The 23,386-nt window shown below is 42.8% G+C and overlaps 1 protein-coding gene across 7 annotated transcripts in view; it reads left to right on the top strand.

The window, feature by feature from the left end:
* Nucleotides 1-23,386, top strand: part of PSD3 (pleckstrin and Sec7 domain containing 3) — a 674,009-nt gene that overhangs the window by 157,149 nt on the left and 493,474 nt on the right. The window contains exon 1 of one of the 7 annotated variants that reach the window (XM_068233675.1): nt 1,357-1,417. The exons of the other annotated variants lie outside the window; for them this stretch is intronic. Coding sequence (XP_068089776.1) covers nt 1,387-1,417 — 31 coding nt within the window. The 5' untranslated portion in view covers nt 1,357-1,386. Of the gene's footprint in view, nt 1-1,356; nt 1,418-23,386 lie in introns of those variants that run through there. 7 annotated transcript variants of the gene reach the window in all.

Below are 23,386 nucleotides of genomic sequence, written 5' to 3' on the forward strand. Positions count from 1 at the left end.
AGCTATGTCTTATCTGGCCAAATGTTTCTGATAGATTGCATTTTTAATATTAAGAGGTCACAAAGACTATTAATTCTTACATGACATTGACAAAAGCCAATTTCCGTTGTGTCTATTATTATTATTATTATTATTATTATTAAGGATTTATATAGCGCCGACATCCTACGCAGAGCTGTACAGAGTATATATTCTCTTGTCACTCAACTGTCCCTCAGAGGGGCTCATAATCTAATCCCAGCTATAGTCTTGAGTCTATGTATGTATCGTGTAGTGTATGTATGGTAGTCTAGGGCCAATTTAGGGGGAAGCCAATTAACTTATCTGTATATTTTTGGGATGTGGGAGGAAACCAGAGTGCCAGGAGGAAATCCACACAGACACAGGGAGAACAGACAAACTCCTTGCAGATGTTGATCTGGCTGGGATTCGAACCGGAGACCCAGCATTGCAAGGCGAGAGCGCTAACTACTATGCCACTGTCTTATTTTTTTTTTTTTTTTACTTTAAGAAATTCCAATGGACTGTATTGCTTTTTTCTTGGACAGTTGCCATTATTTTCCCAGAGATTGTGTCTGTCTGGATCTAGATTCCACTTGCCTGTCCACTTTCCTCCATAGTAAGGAACATTCTAAGCTGAGCTAAGCACACGTGTTCAAAGCTCTGTTGATGGTGACACTGGTTGCCAGAGGACTGTTGAACAGTGCCTGCATTTTCAATAGCCCTCACATGTCTTTAACAGGTGTAAATATTAACTGCTAGAATGGAAAATATTCTATCTATGGAAAATATCTGATGCAGTTTGTGTCCAGGAAATGCACTTACCTCCAGCCACAATATTTCAGGCAACTGTTTAGGCTGAACAGGGGGCTTTTAATCATGTTATTGAAGGAAGTATATGTAAAATTAAATAAAAAAAAAAAAGTTATACAATACAGCAGGCAGCTAATCGATAATGAAATGGACAAAAGTAGTATACCTAATTTCAGTGAATTATTTCTATCATGCTATAGAGCTATTGTTCGTGTTACATTGTATTGCATATATTAATACTCTGACTCCCATTGTAGAAACCATTGTTTCTGCATTAGCAAAAAGCTGTATTTCCAGATATTGGTTACACATGAAGCCATCCAGCCTGTTTGCAAGAGAGATTTTTTCCTTCTGCTTTAAGGTTGGACAGAATGAGTCTGCAGCTCCCTCCTTGCTCCCATAATGCTGCCATTTACATCACTGTGTGCAGTGCTGGACAGGAGAGTGCCAGGAAATTTGAAACTAGTATGCATCTAGTTATGTGGAATCGCAGACCATGAATTAACAGCATCTCCTTTTAAGAGCACTTTATCGATGCAAAAAACTGATTACCCCATGCAATCTCATTGATCGATGGGTAACTGCTGCAGCTGCCACTGTCAATGTAAGTAATCTCAATAGCTAGCTTCTAAAATGTATTATGTGTGATCTCATTACAATCCGTGCTGTTTTTCCCCCTTAGAAATGTGTTATGCTGTAAGGGTTTTTGTGTGCCAGGATTACGTGGTAATTCTGCATATGCAGTAGAAAATCTGCTCTTAACTCCATGTGCAAGAGAAGCAAATGGATGATTTAATTATGTCTTCCCTGCTTCCCCATAAAATGCAGTGTCAGCTCTATTCCCACACAAAGCCTGATCTGTGCTGCATGGACTAAACAGATGCTAGCTGCATGCACTTACCTGCTATGTACTGTCAAGGGATGGATCAAATGTATTTGTCCTTTCCTCACTGGACATCAGATTCAAACTGACCTCTCAATATAATCCAGGACAGATTTGCTTCTTTGCTTTTAGCAGAGAAAACACAGTCACAATGGGAGGAGTCTGCTTTAAAGGGCACTCTACTGTATGGTTGCAGCAGTAGTACCTTATTGTAAAGGCACAGGCTTTGCTGGTTGGGTGGATTCCTGTATGCTTTTAGTATGTCATGTGGCTTCACTGCTTTTCTATCTAAGTGAGCACATATGCTAGCAGAAAAAAAAGAATGTAGAGGGTAAAAACGTTTAGGGGGGGTGGACTCGTCTTGTACATTCAAGAGAATCAACTTTTATCCTTTTTGCATACATTCCACGTGGACACATCATATATTGACTTTTCTGCGTTCAGTGATTCTTTTCAGATGTTCCCCAGACATGAGCGCTGATGGATTTTGCAGGCTATTTCAGGGATGCACTTGGATGAGTTTAAGCCTGGAGTTTTATTTTAACCTCGAGAGCACCAGTGTAGATTTAGCATGGCTGCCTTTCCAGAAACAAATGGCTGGATTGCAGACAGGATGTTGTAATGGGATGTTTGATTTGTGGGCTCAGATGACTCGGTTATAAACAATGCTGACATGATTTTTTTTTTTTTTTGCATAAATCTGATTAACAGTATGTGTGTGTGTTTATGAGAGATTATTGGGCTAGGCCTACTGAATAGTTTTCTCACTTGTTCATTGCTAAGATTAGACTATAGAAAATCCATTTATGAAGCCAAGTTTAGGATGCCTGACAAATTGTAAACATAGTTGGATGCGTCATAGGAAAATGGATAGAAGAGATTACAAAATAAAAATATGCACCAGTTTAATGCCTTTTCTTGATCTGGGCTTGCTTAAATCGTACAAACTTCCTCAAGCCAGCACAAATCTAGGTAAAACATGGAAATCGCATGAAAAGCCATGTGATAAAAAATAAGCATGAAACTACAGCAGTAGGGAAAACCCTGTCAATGGACTAATTTAATTCACATCTGATATTTGTAGCGGGTTAACTACCTGGCAGGGTTGGCAGTGATTAAATTTAAATGACGGCAAAATTGTTTTGCTAATATTGCCATGACAACACTGAACTGTGCACAAACATAACATTGGCTATTTTTTGGCAGGGTTTTTTTGTTGTAATATTATGGTGTGACAAGAATATTGCCTGGAAACCTCGACAACATGCTGTACTGTACAAAACCTCACCGACTAACACCTCCTTTTTAAAGTGGATCTCCAGCTTTCCTTTTTTTTTAAATGTTATAGCATAGACCAGTGATCTGCAAACTTGGCTCTCCAGCTGTTAAGGAACTACAAGTCCCACAATGCATTGCGGGAGTCTGACAGTCACAGTCAGTTTGCAGATCACTGGCATAGACTGACATTAAACTGCAGTAGAACCATAAGTACATGCAAAATTACTTTGCTAATGCAGATTTGAGCTCCGGTAGCTTTGTTGTTTTTACTTGTAGAATGGCCAAATATTGGATTTATTGAGAATGGGGTTGATTTACTACATTATCCGTGCAATAACTGCTCAAGCATAAGTGATTAAGAAATTCCTGGGCTGGATTTTTGTCTTTGCTTTCAGGTGGCAAAGGCATTCAATTGTCACATGTGTTGCTTTAGATCAGGGCTGTCCTCAAGAGCCAAGGTCCTTACGCATTGTTGGAACAGCTCAAATTAATTGATGGGACATGATCAGGAAAGGTGGTGTTGATCAAACAGAACCCATGTTTCCATTTCTCAATCCATCAAAAACACTCGGGGACTGGAGTTGGACAGCCCTATTCTAAAGGTAGCCATACACTGGTCGATTTGCCATCAGATTCGACCAACAGATAGATCCCTCTCTGATCGAATCTGATCAGAGAGGGATCGTATGACTACCTTTACTGCAAACAGATTGTGAACCGATTTCAGCCTGAAACCGATCAGTCTGTTGTGGTGGTGGTGGTGCTGCCGCCGCTCCCCCCGCCTGCATGCCCGCATACATTACCTGCTCCACCGGCGCGACTCCAGTCCCCAGGTCTCCGCTGTCTTCTCCGCTCTGGTCTCCAGGTCCAGCATGCTTTACTTCTTCCTGCCCGGCAGGAAGTTTAAACAGTAGAGCGACCGCTACTGTTTAAACTTCCTGCCGAGCAGGAGGAACTGAAGCATGCCGGAGACCAGCGCGGACACGGAGCAGCGGTGACCGGGGGTAGTCGTGCCGGCGGAGCAGGTAATGTATGCGTCAGTCGTCGGGCACTCGAACGCCGCTAGCAACGCGCTCCCTACCCGCAGGCGATCGACGGTAATTTTCCGCACGGAGCGATCGACAGGATCAGACGAAATGGATCGAAATTCGGCGTGTAGCGCGAACGATTGGCAGCAGATTCGATCCCAGTGATCGAATCTGCTGTCGAAACGGCGGCAAATCGGGCCAGTGTATGGCCAGCTTTAACCTTTTTTGATCTGTCCTCTGCTTTGATACTGTTGGCCATACTTTACTCCCACAGATTAATTCATCTGTAGGTATAAAGGGCCTTAGTTTCTTCTGGATATCGTCCCATCTCTCTGGAAGGTCTTTCAGTCTCTTAAGGTGGCCATACGCCTCCATGCGAGCCTGGGGTCCCCTCTCTCATTCTTGCCACGTACCTTGTGAGTATTGTGTTTATTTCTATGACTTTGCGCTCTTTGGTGCATCCTTCGCACTTTCTAACATTACATTGACACGTGCATTGTGTATATATATTTATTGTTGCTACTTTTTGCACAGTGTACTTATTCTTTTGTACACAGGTTCACTTTTTGCACTTTCTCACTTTATAATTCTACTACCTCATTGTTGTTTGCACTATATTTACTTTATACCTGCTCAATATATTTATATATATATTTTTTGGAGTATTTATTGTGTCCACTTGCTTCACTCGGTTTTGTCTACCTTATTGGCAATTTTTTGAGAGATATGGTTTGTATCTACTATGTATTTATTATGCACTGTGGTATTACTCTCCTTATGAATTTTCAGTGCAAGTACATATTTGTGTAATTTTATTGGGGACCCCAGACCCATGTTGTTGTTTTATATGTTTTTAGTATTTTTTGATCTAATAAAGATGAATTTGTATTGATCCTTTACATATCTGTCCAGTATGGTGCTTGCAGGGCTGCTGTGCTATTGTGTTTTCTATTTACTTCTGTTTTAGCCCATAGCACGCCTAGGACTATATTCATTAATTATTTAAAATTAGTGGTGCTAGTTCCTATCTTTTTATGTACCAATAGCAGTCTATGACCCTTCTGGGGTGCTTCGGGAGTCTTTGGAAGCACTTGCGCTTCCGAAGATGGGCCGTTCCGTACTGTGCACGCACAAGCGACCTCTCTCATGCACTTGCTGTGCACGGTACAGAGCCATCAGTCTTTGGGAGCTCAAGTTCTTTCAGAAGACTTCCGAAACCTCCCGCGGCGGGAGATTCAAACAGAGGAGCCTGCGGTGGAGGGAGGACACTGTGAGGAGAACAGTGGACCCAGAGCCTTCCCTCTCCTTGGGTAAGTATCTGTAAGTAGCTCAGCAATCGCAAATGCTCAGAAAAGCGCTTATATTGTGTCTGAGCCCTTAGGGCTAGTTCACAGTGTATCTCAGCTGCGTTGCACAATAATTCTACCCATACAATTCTATGGGACTTTCCACATGTCTGCGTTGTAGCGGTTAGCATTATTCTAACCAGCTGCATACAGGCTCTATATTAAAGCCTATGTCCAGTCTCCACTGCAGTTCACACATATTTTAATGTGATTTATGCAATGCACCACTGTTATTCCAGCCTTAACCCTCACCTACTAACCTCTCCACATTCTCTCTCCCCTGTATATCTCCTCACTAGTTTCCAGATACTACCCCAATCGCTCCTTCTCTCAGTCACCAGATTTCACACTCTCTCCATTTATGAAAGAATACACACTCCCCATTTTTAATTCTTTAAAGGGAAGGTTCAAGCAAAATAAAAAAATGAGTTTCACTTACCTGGGGCTTCTACCAGCCCTATGCAGCCATCCTGTGCCCTCGTAGTCACTCGCTGCTGCTCCAGTCCCCCGCTGGCAGCTTGCAGACCTCGGAGGTCGGCGGGCCGCATTGCGTACGGTTTTACGCATTCCTGCTAGTGCAGGAACATTAACACATACATTTTTACGCGTTACTGGTTCAATGCGTACATTTTTACGCATTGAACCAGTAATGCGTAAAAATGTATGTGTTAATGTTCCTGCACTAGCGGGAATGCGTAAAAATTTACGCAATGCGGCCCGCCGACCTCCGAGGTCGGCAAGCTGCCAGCGGGGGACTGAAGCAGCAGCGAGTGACTACGAGGGCACAGGATGGCTGCATAGGGCTGGTAGAAGCCCCAGGTAAGTGAAACTCATTTTTTTATTTTGCTTGGACCTTCACTTTAAGCGCTCTCTCAAAACTCCCTTTTACAGAATCAGGATCTTTTGTTTCGCCAAGCATGACTGGGTCATGCGCGGAATTGGGTTTGGCAAGTACAGGGCTTGTGTGGAAAGGACATACAATACATGAAGTTTTCCAACAAGCATCAGCTCTAACTTAGGCCATTCCCCATCTACCTCTGGCCAAGTTGTGCTCCTTATTAAATATAACACTTTTTCTAGGTATACATATTATATACTACCCCCCTTTTCTTGTTTACTATCTATTTCCTTGGATTGTAAGCTCTCAAGGGCAGGGCTCTCTCACCCTTTTGTCTCTTGGAATTTGCTATACATTTTGTTCATGATGTTACATTTGCCACAGTGTAATTATCATAGTCAAGATTAAGTCAAGATTATCCAGAACTCTACTAACCTTTTTTTATTGAAAAATCTGAAAAAAAGCATGACATACATTTAAAAAATATGCATAGTTCTTTCATTTATACAGTATTTGGGTATCAAAAACAGTTGTCTACAACAAATATGCATATCAGATATCTTCAAATAGAAGTGAAAAATAGTTCTTGCAAAGCACTATTATAACATTAGAGAACAATAGACGTTAACAGAACATCTATAACAATGTTATAAACAACGTTATTAGAAACCACAATGTACACATGGACCAACCAACTGCCTGATTATCATCTGACTTTAGTCTTTTGGTCGATAATCAGGCATGTGTACGCGCACAAATGAAGTGCACTGGGTGAAAAAGGACACACAATTTCTGATGGGACATGGCATTCTTCAGATTTTGCTGAACCTGAGGCCAAATTTGCTGAATGTGAGTGCTCCAATCCTCCAGAACTGGAAAAGAGGAAGTAGAAGATGGGAAACAAGTAAATTTGGGGTTCTGACCCGTCACTATCAAAATGGTGATAACTTGGTGGAAGAGTTGGGTAGGTTATTAAATGCAAATTCAGCAAAAGGCAAGTATTCTAACCATGCTTCCTGACAGCCTGAGACAAAACATTGTAGATACTCTTGTAACGACTGGTTAGTGCTCTCTGTCTGCCCATTGGTCTCAGGGTAAAACCCAGAAGAGGACAGTTTGATACCCAACAGGTCACTAAAAGCACGCCAGAACCAGGAAATAAACTGGACTCCTCTGTCTGACACAATATTTTCAGGGATATCATGTAATCGGAATACATGTATAATGAACATCCTTGCCAATTCTTGAGCTGAGGGTAGTCTGGGAAGTGGCACAAAATGTGCCATCTTACTGAACCGGTCTACAATGACCCAAATTACTTTTTTGCCTCCAGAAGGAGGTAAATCTCCCACAAAATCCATCGAGAGATGAGACCAAGGTCTCGATGGAATGGGTAGAGGCATGAGATGACCCTGGGGGGCAGTCCGGGACACCTTACTTCTGGCACAAGTAGAGCAAGCTCCTACAAAAGCTTTACAATCTTTATTAATAGAAGGTCACCATACATGTGGAGACAAAAGATTCAGCGTTTCACCCTCCCCAGGGTGTCCTGCTAGTTTAGGATCATGAAATACTTAGTGTCTGTAAACGTAAATGTAAGGGTACAAAATGAACTCCAGGGGGTTTCTGAGGAGGACTATCCTGTTGGAAAGGTTGTAATGTCTCGAATAAATCTGGAAATTCCTGAGTGTGGGTGGCGGCCAAAATGCAATGTGCAGGTATAATCTCTTTAGGAGGGATGTCCTGAGATGATTCGGGTTCAAAGGTTCTGGATAAGGCGTCTGCCTTTACATTCTTGGATCCAGGTTTATAAGTAATTACAAAATTAAATCAGGTGAAAAACCGTGCCCATCGTGCCTGTCTGGGATTAAGCCTTTTAGCTCCCTCAATATACTGTAAATTTTTATGATCAGTATAAACTGTGATTGGATGATTTGCCCCCTCCAACCAGTGCCTCCACTCCTCGAACACCATTTTAACAGCCAACAGCTCCCAATTGCCAATATCATAGTTGCGTTCTGCCGGGGTAAACTTCTTGGAGAAAAAGGCACAGGGATGTAATTGTTCTGGCCGGCCAGAAAATTGTGAAAGAACAGCTCCCACTCCTAATTCTGACGCATCTACCTCCACAATAAAAGGTAAATTCACATCAGGGTGCGTGAGAATGGGAGCAGAGCAAAAAGCTGTTTTCAAGTCAGAAAAAGCTTTGTACGCTTGAGGAGACCAATTAATTGGATCTGAATCTTTCCTTGTCAAGTCAGTAAGGGGAGCCACTAGAGAAGAGAAATTCTTAATGAACCTGCGATAATAATTGGCAAAGCCAATAAATCGTTGAATGGTTTTAAGGCCTTTGGGAGGTGGCCAATCTAGAACTGCTGACAGTTACTTTTTGTCAATAGATAAGCCAGTGTCAGAAATAACATAGCCTAGGAAAGGAACCTGTGTGACCTCAAATGTACATTTCTCAAACTTAGCAAATAATGAGTTTTCTCTCAGTGTTTGTAATACAAATCTTACATGACCTCGATGCTCAGACACGGAATTGGAGTATATTAGGATGTCGGCTAAATAGACTACCACAAATCTCCCTAATACATCTCTAAACACATCATTTACAAAATCCTGGAAGAAAGGGTGCATTACAGAGGCCAAAGGGCATCACCAAATACTCGTAGTGACCGTCCTGGGTATTAAAGGTCGTCTTCCATTCATCTCCCTGATGAATCCTAATCAAATTGTACGCAATCCGCAGGTCTAGCTTAGAGAAAATCTTTGCCCCTGAAACCTGTGCAGAATGATCGTCAATCAAAAATAAAGGGTATCGGCTATTTATTCTTAACGGTGATTTTGTTCAGTCCCCTGTAATCGATACAGTGGCGCAAGCCTCCATGGTTTGTTTTTTTCCTACAAAGAAAAAGCCGGCACCAGCTGGTAAAGTGGATGGTCTAATAAACCCTTTCTCTAGGTTTTCTTTAATGTATTCCTTCATTGACAGTTTTTCAGGCCCTGTGAGGTTGAAGAGGTGACCTCGCGGGGGCATGGTACCAGGCAATAAATCAATGGGACAATCGTACGATCTGTGTGGTGGTAATTTGTCAGCTGATTTGGAAGAAAACACCTCTGCGTAATCCTCATAAGGTGACCGTAATGTTACTGGTTTGACCTCTAGACTGAGGAAAGGGATACCCCTTAAACATACATTCTGACAATGTTGTGACCAACCCGTAAGTTGTCTAGAACACCAATCAATATGGGGAGTATGACTCTGCAACCATGGCAACCCCAACACGAGTGGACTAGAAGGCATTCTGAACACATACAACTGGATTTTCTCATAGTGTAAGGCCCCAACCTGCAATGAAATATCTGGTATAATAGATATGGGTTGTTTAGTCTGTAAAGGGGTATCGTCTATGGCCGTCACATAGTTTGTTCTGCAAAGCGAGAGCTGGAATACCCAGGTTGGCTGCAAAAACGGAATCTATGAAATTTCCTGCCACACCTGAGTCAATAAATGCTTCGGTTTGAACCGAATCATTACCCCAGTGTATGACGACTGGTAAAAGAATTTTCTTTATTTTTAGGGGAACAATTGGCCCGCCAAGGGGAGGTTCCCCAACTTCACCTAGGTGCTGGAGTTTTCCGGAGCCTTTCCCTTTGCAGAACAGTTCTGGACAAAGTGACCCTTTTCACCACAATACATAAAGGCCTGCCTGCTTTCTTCTGAGCTTCTCTGCGGGTGAAAGTCGTGAGAAGCCCAGTTGCATCGGCTCTTCACTGGAAGATGAATTGGCTGACCTAGGGTTCCCTGAGAAGGAATAGATTTTATTCTGGCGTCTGTATCAAATCCGTCTGTCAACACTTATGGCCAGAGAAATAGCATCTTCCAAGGTTTTTGGTTCAGGATGGCTTACCAAAATGTCATAAACAGTATCTGTTAAACCAAATAGGAACTGGTCGAGGAGTGCTGCCTCACCCCACTTGACTGATGCAGACCATTTCCTGAACTCGGCCGCATAGACAAGACAAGACAAGACAAATAACATTTATATCGCGCTTTTCTCCTGGCGGACTCAAAGCGCCAGAGCTGCAGCCACTAGGGCGCGCTCTATAGGCAGTAGCAGTGTTAGGGAGACTTGCCCAAGGTCTCCTACTGAATAGGCGCTGGCTTACTGATCAGGCAGAGCCGAGATTCGAACCCTGGTCACCTGTGTCAGAGGCAGAGCCCTTAACCATTACACCATCCAGCCACCACCTCAGCAGTATGCTTACCCTGATGTAAGTCTTTTAACTTACGGGTAGCTGTGGCAGAAATGTCTGGATCAGCGTATATTGTTGCCATAGAGTCAAAGAAACTTTCCACAGAGGAAAGAGTTACGTGACCAGGAGCTAACCCATAGGCCCAGGTTTGAGAGTCACCCTGTAATAATGTTTTAATCAGAGAGATTTTCTGAGACTCAGTACCAGAGGATCTTGACCTAACCTCAAAGTATTACATACAACGGTTACAAAAATTACTAAAATCAGAATAATCTCCTGAAAATGTTTCAGGTAGAGGCATTTTGGGTTCCATAACGGCTGGAACAAAAGCAGGTGGAGGAGCCTGCTGATTTATTAACATTCGCTGGTATGTTCATCTAAGCAAGTGTGTTGGTTAGCTGAGTTAACTGCGTTCGTTGATTGGCCACTTGCTTAGCTAGGTGATTGACAGTGTCTGCGAGTGTTAGAATCTGGTCTCGCAATTCCTCCATAATATATTTTTTTAGGGGCCTTGATAATATCACGCTGGTGCGTGGTGAGATAGCGTACAGGTAATATACAAACAATAGTACAATAGCTTAGTCAAGATCAGGCTAAAGTCGTTCACTAGTCAGCTATATCAAGGTACAGAGTAGCTAGGCTAATTCGTAGTCAATAATCGAGCAGAGTCATACACCTAGGTCAGATGTCAGTCGTATTGTAAGGATTAGGCAATAACTAAGTCAGGGATAGGCTGAGTCTGTAACGAATATCAGATGGCAGCGGTACAGAAGGACTAGACAGGAGCAAGGTCAAGAGGCAGGCAAAAGTCGGTACACAGATAATATATAATAAGATGTTACAATAATATTACTAGCATATATATGAAAATGATAAAGACTGACTAACTGGAGTACATATATATTGTGCGTCTACACAATATATCAATGTAGCTCAGAGTAGCTAGCTAGACCTAGAACCAGCGAATTGATTAGTATCAAGGCCAGTGAGTAACTGTGAGCTCTGGCCTTAAATACAGACCACAATTCCCCAGAAACCACTCCCATAGTGATGTCACTTCAGTGACATCACTGCTGACCTCAGCTAGATCCTCCTCCTAAGCCTATAAGGCTTATCGGTAGTCGCGCACACGTGCGTTTGGTCGCACTGCGCACGCCGGAACTCAGCGCTGGAGGGAAGTTGGGGAGGCCGCCAGAGGATGTCTGCAGCGAAGTCCCGCAGCTCGCCCGGACCATGCCGGAGACTCCGCGGGACCTGCTGCTGGAAGGTAAGAATGTTACATTTAGGTAAAGGCAACGTTTTTTGTGGGCCTTTACCCACTTCCTCCGGCAATAAAAAGCAGGAGCAGCTTACAGTCTCTTAGCAAGTGTGGTGCCTCTGTGAGTTTGTCTTTGAAGTGGTATGAAACTCAGCATTTCTTCTTTGCTGTAAAAGATTTACAGAATAAAATCTACTACTAGAAAAAAAAATGATAGCAGAACTGCATTCAAACAAGCACAGTACTTTCTTTTTCAGTGGGAAGCTTAATGCTCCGTTCCCAAATGTACCCGACAGTGCAATGTCCACTCCGATTGGTCCGGCTGCAGCCCAAGAACTCATCCGCTGCCCAGGATTATCACGGACTGCACAGAAGTGCGGTCCGCTTACTGCAATGGACCCAGCGGATCCATTGCAGCGTGACAAGTGTGAACAGCTCTTATTATTTAAAATAGGAGCCGCTTACTGTCCGTTTAGCGATAAACAGAGAATGGACAAAGTCAGTTTTCTGCTCAAGTGGGAACATAGCCTAATTTACATGCCCAGGAGGTGATTATATTGTCTTTTGTTTACATTTCCTTATCCGCCACAATTAGTAAACATCCCTAACATTCCTAACATTGCTGAAACTCGGCTACACACATAGCAGAAGCAGACAGAGGTGAGACGTGATCACTACATGGATTTAAATATAAAAATATAGCAGCTATGCAATAAAATGCAATGGCAGCTTTCAGAGCAGATAAACTGTACTTTGGTAACTTGTCATTTGTAAACACACTATTAGGTGTACACAAAAGCAAATATGAATACTGCATGGGTATTAAAAAGTAGAAAAACACATTTTTATTGAATGTCTGAGTGTTATCCCACTTAAAGAGAACCAGAGATGAAGCACCCTCATGTATTTTATTACATTTATCAGTGGGAACATGACAGTAAACACCTACCCTGCTTTTAGTTTCATTGTTATCTGCTTAATTAGTCTATTAGCAACTGTGATAAGAATCCACCGACAATTCAGTCGAGGTTTCACCTGGAATCATTATAGTGAGTCACTCTTCTGTGAAGTCCTTTCAAGCCCAAGCCTTCCCCCTCCTGGCTTAGATCTTCTGCTTTGCATACTGAGAGCTGTGATGACATGGGAGGGGGCTGCTCCTGAGAGAGAAGCTCTGTGGCTGTAATATGATCCCTGTGTGCTCTGTGTGCACTAGATTCTCATAGGAATGAAAATGCAGTTATTATCAGTGACACTTCCTACAGGCAGATCATACCAATATGAAAGCACATAGATGAAAGGCTGCATTTAGCCTAGATAGCAGCCTAGTCTCATATAGCCTAGACAGCACATCCAGAACACCTCATAACCTGGAAGCAGAAGTGATATGAGCCGGCGGCCATATTTGATTTTTCCTGGAGCAATAATGGATAAAAAACACTAAAAAAGGCACACCAGAGCGGCAAAATTATCAGGTAGAGCATTTATTCTTTACAAGCTATCAACTGATATGTTTATTTTGTGTGAAACGTTCATCTCTGGTTCCCTTTAAGTAAGGGTAAATGTTATGCATGAATATGACCTGCAGAATCCTGAGCTTCCCCTATCCCTGAGCTTCCCCTATCTCTGGACAGAGTCACATGCAGTGTGCATGACTGCAAAATGAGGCATGAAAAAAGTGTTTTTTCATTCCCAAGGATATCTGCTGGGAAGTTTAATATCTCATTCAAATAACATGAAATAGTGTTGCATAGCAATCACTCTTAACACGCTACCAATAGCATTCCATAGCTTGTCACTTTTTGCATTAAATGAAGGTCGCCTGCCACAAAACAAATTTCTGTGTCTCTCAGGGCTCCTATATAATAGCTCTTCACTGCTAGACCCTAGAGTGTAGTCACTCAGATAACATCACAAATTAAAATTATATAAATTGAATACTGTACAAGTGGTGTGTGACAGATAAGTGTGTGTGTGTGTGTGTGTGTGTGACACACACGGATTAGTAGGAGTAGGGCAGACACACTAGAGGTAGGAAGCAGTCTTTTACTGTACATCAGCAGTCCAAAATGTAATCCAAATCAATTTTTAGTTACAGGTTACAACTGGCATAGGGAAATGAAATAAAAAGTGGCACACCTATAAATACAAGAGTAGTTTTGGCAGACAAGGAATTCACAAAATAATATGGAAAATTCACAACCAGATCATTAGGGCTTTTTACACAGCATGCTGTTTTTTTTTTTGCGAGGTTGTCTACTTGAAAGAATAGCAATGCCAAACCTTGTATCAGAATCAGAATCTTGGGTTGTACCCAGAATTGGGTTTGGCAAGTACAGGCCTAGTGTGTAACAGGACATACAATATACTTCAATAAACACAATACATGCGATGGAGGAGAGAATAGGTGCAAGCTGCGGTGTGATAGGACATCATCTTCGTTCACAGCCAGAGTGGGTAGAACGAAGAGTATGTCCAGCAGCACCTGTCAAGGAAAAATGCGAGGAAAGCCTCAGGCCCAGATGGTGTGTCACCAGCCTGTCTGAAAACTTGCGCACAGCAGCTTGCACCTATTCTTTCCTCCATCTTCACCATATGTAGGTATGTATCCTGGATAGTGGAATATATGACTGTGCCATGTGTTTGTGTGGGGGGTGGGCACTGCTGCTGCTAGCCTTTGTGGCTTAAGTAACAACGTTATGTAAGTACTTTTTTGTGGTAAAAAATAAAAGTCAGAGCCAAAAGGGAAGCTTAAACGAGGAGTACAATAAACTAGTAAACACCAGTTCCTGTTCTGCTGATGCTCTGGCTCTAATACCTTGGGTCACCGGCCCAGAATGAGCATGCAGATCAGATGCTTTGATTCTGGTCTTACTTACTCAACTGGTTGTCCAAATTCAGCATAACGAATACGGAACACACGAATACTTCCTAACAAAACTTTTCGGTACCATTTCATCACTGAACATGCAGACAGGGTCAGGAGGCGCTCACTACTTGCGCTTAATGAAAGGGGCCGGCAAATGGAAGCAGAACAAATGGGCACCGGCAAATTTAGGCGCACCATGTGCCACTATAGGGCATGATGTGAATTACAGCTATGGTGGTGCTAGGAAGATAGTTTGGGTGCCGGCGAAAGACTGAACCCAAATTATTTTAAAAACTGTGTAATTCGTCCGTCAGCAATTGCAGTTTTCCCATGCATGCCTTCAAATACAAGAGGACAAGAGCCCAATATGGTGTAGTATGTACAACACTTGGAAAATATAATGTAAAAAGGAGAACTGGGTACACACAAACCAGAGTTGCTAAATGCAACCACCTTCTGTGGCATTTGGGTTTTGTGGAGATTTCCTTTTCGGTGGTCGCTCTCTTTAACAGGTGGATCCGAGCCAAAGGCCCGACCCTCTAAAGGGGGATAATGCAGCAGAATCCAGGGCTGTGGAGTCGGAGTCGGAGTCGTGGAGTCGGAGTCGTGGAGTCGGGCAATTTTGGGTGCCTGGAGTCGGAGTCGGGAAAAAATGCACCGACTCCGACTCCTAATGAATTTGTAACTGTAATTAAAATAGAAAATATGATAAAATGTTCTATTTCTCAGATAATAGTCATTAAAAATAATGTATATATACAGTAATAGCTGTGCTTAGTCCACAAAAATGAAATAAACCAATCAAAATTAGTTACTTGTGCTGCTTCAATAAAGCAGTCCCCGTATTTTTAAGGTCAGATATACATATCTGATTGTGACTGTATATATGATGCGTACACAGGAATCTCTTATATATACTAAATAACATCTATGCTGTAAGAATAAAGCCTGATGTGTAGCTGTGTCACTAATAGAGATGGTCAATGAGATGGAAATAATTCTGCACTGATGCTGATTTATGCAAATGTATGCACTGAAATCAAATAATTTGATATGTTATTAAAATTTGGTTTGGTGACTACAAATTAAAGGGTACCTGAGACGGATGAAAAGTAAAGTTTTATACATACCTGGGGCTTCCTCCAGCCCCCTTCAGGCTAATCAGTCCCTCACTGTCCTCCACCACCCGGATCTTCTGCTATGAGTCCTGGTAATTCAGCCAGTCAGCGCAGTCCGGCCGCATGCCACTCCCACAGCCAGGAACATTCTGCACCTGCGCAATAGTGCTGCACAGGTGTAGTATGCTCCTAGCGGTGGAGTGTGTTCATGCGCACTACGCCAGACTGGCTCAAGTACCTGGACTCATAGCAGAAGATCCAGGTGGTGGAGGAGGACAACGAGGGACTGATTATCCTGAAGGCGGCTGGAGGAAGCCCCAGGTATGTATAAAACTTTAATTTCATCTGTCTCAGGTTTACTTTGTTACACAGTAGTACTATACTCTACATATGCACTCCTCACAGAGCTGCAGGGAATCCACTGAGAATGCTGTGCACATTGAACACAGAGGTGTTGTCTGTTTACAATCTCCTCATTCCCCTGCAGAGTACCTGCACATCACTCTTACATGTACCCACAGTTACATTGCCTAGGGCCTGATAGATGTTCTTTGTTCCGGTTTGTACCTTTTACAAGTACTATTACTAAGGACTAGTTTTAGTCTAAAGGGAATAAATATAGTAGTCTACATATCCTTCTCACTTCAGTTGTCTTGTAAAATTCCTAAGCGTTGGCAGTTATGAGACGAATTTCATGTTACATACTTTTAATCAACAAAATTGTAATATGCAAATTAGAGGAGTCGGAGTCGTGGAGTCTGAGTCGGTGGAATCCTAAACTGAGGAGTCGGAGTCGGTGGATTTTTGGACCGACTCCACAGCCCTGGTAGAATCTCTTTATAGTAAACTCTGATACAGTAAATCTCTGGATATAGTAAACTCAGTCCTTAGGTCCCAGCAAATGCTTCTGTATAAATATGCAATGTATTACCAATTCTGATATAGTAAAGTTCTGATATAGTAAACTACTTTTCCTGGTCCCTTGGAGTTTACTGTAAAGGGATTCTACTGTGCTACTTGTAGGAAACACTGGAAGAGAGGGTAGTGCATAATCTATATAGATATCCTAAAAGGCAAATAAATGATAAAATGAAGTAGGTAGTGGTGGACTTAACCCTTCAAAACAGACACAAAAAATTGTAGTTTTAAAGTGAACCTCCAGACTAAAAATCGACTCAGCAGCACTGAAAAGGCTTGGTGTTTCTTTAACAGTTTCACAGCATCAGAACTTTGTTTCTCTTATACAAGCCTCATTTTTAGCTGCACAGAAGAAAACTGCCCGGGCTTTTTTCCCCTGATGCTGTGCAAAGCATGATGGGATTTCTGATGATGATGATCTCGTTCTGGTGTTTTGGTGCAATTTTTTTTTTTTTTTTTTACATTTTGAATTTGACATTTGAAGCCTAGTGTGCGCAGCTGGGAGGGGTAATCGGGACACAGGACAGTTGGAAGTGTGTCTCCTGCTCCTTGTCACCTCCTTTCAACCAAAAAGATGGCTGCCCCGTGACAAAGATGGCAGCCCCCATGAATCACAAACATTTGCCTGTTTTTTTAAAATAGGGTGGGTAAGAGATTATATTCCCTATCTATTCTAATTAACATAACTAATGTAACTTGATGACAGTAGGTTTGTTTAGGTTGAAGCTCCCCTTTAAGCAAAAATCAGTTTATTTACATACTCCGAACAAGGTGCAACGCGCTTCGCGGGTATTTCCCACTTCCTCGGGCAATAAATAGGAGCATATCACCAATGTGGTCTGGTACGTAGCCTGGCGCCTCTATCTGCCCGCTCTGCATGGCTCCATTAGGCAGCCGAAATATCTTAGACCAGAAAGCGGGTTAGGTGCGTCTCTTAACCTTCAAGCCGCACAGGAGGTTTTTTTCAGGCCCTGCTAGGCCGATTTGCTTAATTTTTTTTTTTGCTGGCTGCGTCAGCATACCGATCGCCGCCGGCCCACGCTCGATCGCTCCGCCGCCGGCCCGCGCTATCCGCTCTGCCGCCCCCCCCCCCCCCCCCCCCCGCGACCCCATGCACTGCCTGGCCAATCAGTGCCAGGCAGCGCTGAGGGGTGGATCGGGACTCCCAAAGACGTCACGACGTCGGTGACGTCATCCCGCCCCATCGCCATGGCGACGGGGAAGCCCTCCAGGAAATCCCATTCTTTGAACGGGATTTCCTGATCGGAGATCGCCGAAGGCGATCGAAGCGGGCGGGGGGATGCCTTCGGCTCGCTACATGATTTACAAAAAAAATAAACAAAAAAAAACTGCTGCGCTGCCTCCTGGCGGAAAACATTAGACTGCCAGGAGGGTTAAAAAGTAGATTTGTCCAGGCCTCTACATCATGATGTTTCACGTGACTCTGTCATACGGCCTCTTGGCTTTCAGTTGTTTGGTATTGAAGTTTGGTGTTTTACAGCATTCGGGTGTTACGAATTCATTATGCTGAATTTTAACACCAACACCAGTAACTTACAAGCAACTAATGCTTAAGGGCTCGTTTCCACTATCGCGAATCCGCATGCGTCCAACGCATGCGGATTCGCACATGTAATGCAAGTGGATGGGCCTGTTTCCACTGTAGCGTTGTTGAGGTGCGTTTTTTTTCAGCGGTAAAAAAACACGCAAAAGAGCCAACGAATTTGCCTGCGAGTGGAATGCATGCGAATTGCCGCTAATGTATTTAATAGGAAATTCGCATGCGGCTATGGTATGCGAATTTTCATGCGAATTCGCATAGGTACCAATGTAACTTCAAACAGGCAGTGACATGGTTAAATTCGCATATACCCTCACCTATGCGACTTCGCGGCAAAAAACGTGAAAAATATCGCATCCGCATGCTATTTCATCAGCGGTGGAATCCAGGCGATTCTGCACCGCAATAGTGGAAACAAGCCCTAAATCTCAACAAGACAATCAGGCTTCTGGCATTGTTTATGTTGGAAGGGAGATGGCATCCTCTGTATTCCTCTCACTTCAGGTTCCCTTCAATTTAACTCTCTCTAGTCCACTTGCAATGACAGAACCCAACAGTACTGATTCTGTGTGGGTTGCTTTTGGAAGAGCTGACTAATCCCTGCCTGGGCCCAGAGCACGGACACTGATCCCCGGGATGTGAGGGGACAATGCTAAAAACACAGTCTATTGAATTCTCAGCCTATTATTGAATTCTCAGCCTATAACTGCAGCACGGTTACTTTTTTTTTTTTTTTTACCAGCTCTACACACACCAGTTCTTGCGCGAACTGCTAAATATAAATGACTAAAAGTCTCCTTTAGGCTGTGCTTGTCCAAAAGAATTGGGAGGATTTCTGGGTTGCTAGAATTTGGAGGATTGCTAAAAGGTTTATGCACTTTTTTTTATTTTTTTATTTTTATATATTATTGGTTTTTGAAAGTTTTTTACAACCCTCCTCTAGGGAGACTAGGAATTTACAAAGTCATTTACATTTTAAGACCATACTGCGTATTCGTACTGTTACTAAGCTTATAACAATCCTTCATAACCATTTGAAAGTATGGTCCATAACATTGGCAATTCATCTACCCTTGTAACCCCACCTCTGTCCCCCTCCCCAAAATCCCTCCCACGTCATTAGCTCTTGTCCTAGAAGTGCACTAATATCTTCTGATAAAGTTAATGTACTTCGCAATAAGCCCCCATTAGATCCTAGTTGCATATTCACCACTCTTCTCATGTTAAACTTTCAATTTCCCCAAGTCGCCCTCCAATTCCCTAATAGCATACCACTCTGTATACTTAAAGGGTTCCATAATACCATGAATTTCCTGCGGAGAAAATGTGTGAGTGATGAATTTTTCCCATATTTTAAAAAGTTTGTTCATCATCCTGTCTTTATGCATGAGACTCTCTAGCTTGTTCAGATAAAACGTATGGAGTAATTCTTCCTGAACGTCCGGCACTGTTGGTTGAGTTGGATATATCCATCTGTTGTATATAGCTTTCCTTGCCGCTATTAGCATGAGATGGACCAACATGGAAGGGTTTGTAGAGGTCTCTTTCTTGAGACTCTTCATGTTCAGTAGACTCATAATAATTGAAAAGTAGCAATTGAGCATCATAAGGTAGTTTATAATTGCAAACCTGATTCACATAGTCTTGCATCCTTTTCCAAAACTGCACTATGATAGGACACTCCCATAAGCAATGAAACATAGATACATTTGGGTGTTTGCACTTAGGGCATTCTGGTTTATAATGGGATGGGGGGGGGGGGGGGGATTTGTATTTTATATTAAAACCATATTTGGCTTTATGAATCATCTTAAAGTGTGATTCCCTCCCCACTCAGCTTATTATCAATTTTCTAATCCTTTTATTCCCCTTAATAATATCATCACTCACGTTTTCTACACCAATTTCCTTGATCCACCCACTTAGGTTATGTCTGCCCCGTTTTTCCACATCTCGACCCAATAGATGAGCTTGAATTTCGGACAATGATTTTTTTTTTTGTTTCGCTGGGGTTGTAGAAATTTATCAATCTGTGATAGTCCTCATCAAAGTTTGATTAGCCACCAGTGAATATAAATAAGATCGCAATTGTGCGTAATACAGGAAATGGCTTTTGCTTAGTCCATACGAGTTGCAGATTTCCTTGAATTTTAGCCATCTCCCTTGTGACAAGGACCAGACATTACCTAGTTTTGTTATCCCCCTGTGCCTCCCAGTCTAGGAAACCTTTATGAAATATACAGGATCTTCTAAATGCCACTTTGGGGACACCCAGGATTTCCACCAAGTACAGGATCTTCTAAAAAAAATTAGCATATTGTGATAAAGTTCATTATTTTCTGTAATGTACTGATAAACATTAAACTTTCATATATTTTAGATTCAAATACACACAACTGAAGTAATTCAAGCCTTTTATTGTTTTAATATTGATGATTTTGTCATACAGCTCATGAAAACCCAAATTTCCTATTTCAAAAAATTAGCATATTTCATCCGACCAATAAAAGAAAAGTGTTTAGAACAAAACAAGTTAACCTTCAAATAATTATGTTCAGTTATGCACTCAATACTTGGTCGGGAATCCTTTTGCAGAAATGACTGCTTCAATGCGGCGTGGCATGGAGGCAATCAGCCTGTGGCACTGCTCAGGTGTTATGGAGGCCCAGGATGCTTTGATAGCGGCCGTAAGCTCATCCAGAGTGTTGGGTCTTGCGTCTCTCAACTGTCTCTTCACAATATCCCACAGATTCTCTATGGGGTTCAGGTCAGGAGAGTTGGCAGGCCAATTGAGCACAGTAATACCATGGCCAGTAAACCATTTACCAGTGGTTTTGGCACTGTGAGCAGGTGCCAGGTCGTGCTGAAAAATGAAATCTTCATCTCCATAAAGCTTTTCAGCAGATGGAAGCATGAACCCACTTTTGAACCAGAAACCGCGGCAGAAGCGCCTGACCTGGGCTACAGAGAAGCAGCACTGGACTGTTTCTCAGTGGTCCAAAGTACTTTTTTCGGATGAAAGCAACTTTTACATGTCATTTGAAAATCAAGGTGCCAGAGTCTGAAGGAAGATTGGGGAGAGGGAAGTGCCAAAATGCCTGAAGTCCAGTGTCAAGTGCCCACAGTCAGTGATGGTCAGGGGTGCCATGTCAGCTGCTGGTGTTGGTCCACTGTGTTTTATCAAGGGCAGGGTCAATGCAGCTAGCTATCAGGAGATTTTGGAGCACTTCATGCTTCCATCTGCTGAAAAGCTTTGTGGAGATGATTTCATTTTTCAGCACGACCTGGCACCTGCTCACAGTGCCAAAACCACTGGTAAATGGCTTACTGACCATGGTATTACTGTGCTCAATTGGCCTGTCAACTCTCCTGACTTGAACCCCATAGAGAATCTGTGGGATATTGTGAAGAGAAAGTTGAGAGATGCAAGACCCAACACTCTGGATGAGCTTGCGGCCGCTATCAAAGCATCCTGGGCCTCCATAACACCTGAGCAGTGCCACAGGCTGATTGCCTCCATGCCACGCCGCATTGAAGCAGTCATTTCTGCAAAAGGATTCCCGACCAAGTATTGAGTACATAACTGAACATAATTATTTGAAGGTTGACTTTTTTTGTTTTAAAAACACATTTCTTTTATTGGTCGGATGAAATATGCTAATTTTTTGAGATAAGAAATTTGGGTTTTCATGAGCTGTATGCCAAAATCATCAATATTAAAACAATAAAAGGCTTAAACTACTTCAGTTGTGTGTATTTGAATCTAAAATATATGAAAGTCTAATGTTTATCAGTACATTACAGAAAATAATGAACTTTATCACAATATGCTAATTTTTTTAGAAGATCCTGTACTTGGTGGAAATCCTGGGTGTCCCCAAAGTGGCATGTATTTTGATACATGGTAGTCCAAATTTTTCCCTCACCTCCTTCCACATAGCCCATGTATCTTTTACCATTATGCTATTCTTCAGCCTTACAGGTAAATCTTTCCACTTAGTGTGCATTATTGCTTAGAGTGACCATGGTTCCATGAATGCTGTTTCCAGCCCCAAGTTTGAAAATCTGCTAGTCCGCCATACCCAATCTCTAATATGTGTTCAAAAAGGTAACAGAGGCGCCCCAAGATTAAAATCACTAAATTTTAAATATATCAAAATGGGGGGTGCTGGATGATACACCTTCCCCAGAAAAGACAAATCGCACTGATTCACATGAATGAACAGTTTTATTCTTACTCCACAAACACTTGCAACGCGTTTCACGGGTCTAACGTCCGCTTCCTCAGGCACATAAAAGACGGACCAACTTAAATTGTCAGTGAGCGCGCTTGGCACCTCTGTCCAGACAGATATTTTATCCTGTTTGGCACCTCTGTTACTTCTGTACGTTAATTCCCTATTTATTCCACCTGTACTACACGAATAGAGCTTTTCATAGAACGAAGCTAAAGCCTCATTTATTTGCTTAGGGTCTGTCAGGATTTGGCCTGTTGGCGATCTCAAAGATAAAATATTTGTGTTAATCCTCTCCCCTTTAAGTAAGTTGCTAAGCGTGCGTCCCATTTAGTTTCTTTTAGATTTCATTTAGAATCTGTAACGTCAAAACGTCCCCTGGGGGGTACTCACCTTGGGTGGGGGAAGCCTCAGGATCCTAATAAGGCTTCCCACGCCGTCCTCCGTCCCTCAGGTGTCTCGCTGCGGCCCTCCCTACAAGATGACGTCATTATTTACCTTCCCGGCTCCTGCGCAGGCGCTCTGACGGCTGTCTGCTCCGAAGTAGGCGGAAATACACGATCGCCGTTGGGTCCGCTCTACTGCGCAGGCGTAAGTCTCCGGCGCCTGCGCAGTAGAGCGGACCCGACTGAGATCGGGTATTTCCGTCTACTTCGGAGCAGAAAGCAGCCACAGCGCCCCCGCTGGAGCCAGCAAAGGTAAATATTGAATTGACAGTCGGGTCTGTCGCCGGCTGTTCGGAGGGCTGCAGCGAGACCCCCGTGGGACGGAGGACGGCGTGGGAAGCCTCATTATGATCCCGAGGCTTCCCCCACCCGAGGTGAGTACCCCCCAGGGGATGTTTTTGATGTTACAGAGTCTCTTTAAGGTCTTGGTATGATTTATTTAAGTTTTCCTTGCATTTTAGCCATTTGTCAGTCTCCTGTTTCTTTTTTAGCCAGCATAACCTATGTTCCACGCTAGGGTCTGCTATGTACTTTTTGT

The sequence above is a fragment of the Hyperolius riggenbachi genome, chromosome 1 (genome assembly GCF_040937935.1).
Source record: "Hyperolius riggenbachi isolate aHypRig1 chromosome 1, aHypRig1.pri, whole genome shotgun sequence".
In the NCBI taxonomy this organism is placed as follows: Eukaryota; Metazoa; Chordata; class Amphibia; order Anura; family Hyperoliidae; genus Hyperolius; species Hyperolius riggenbachi.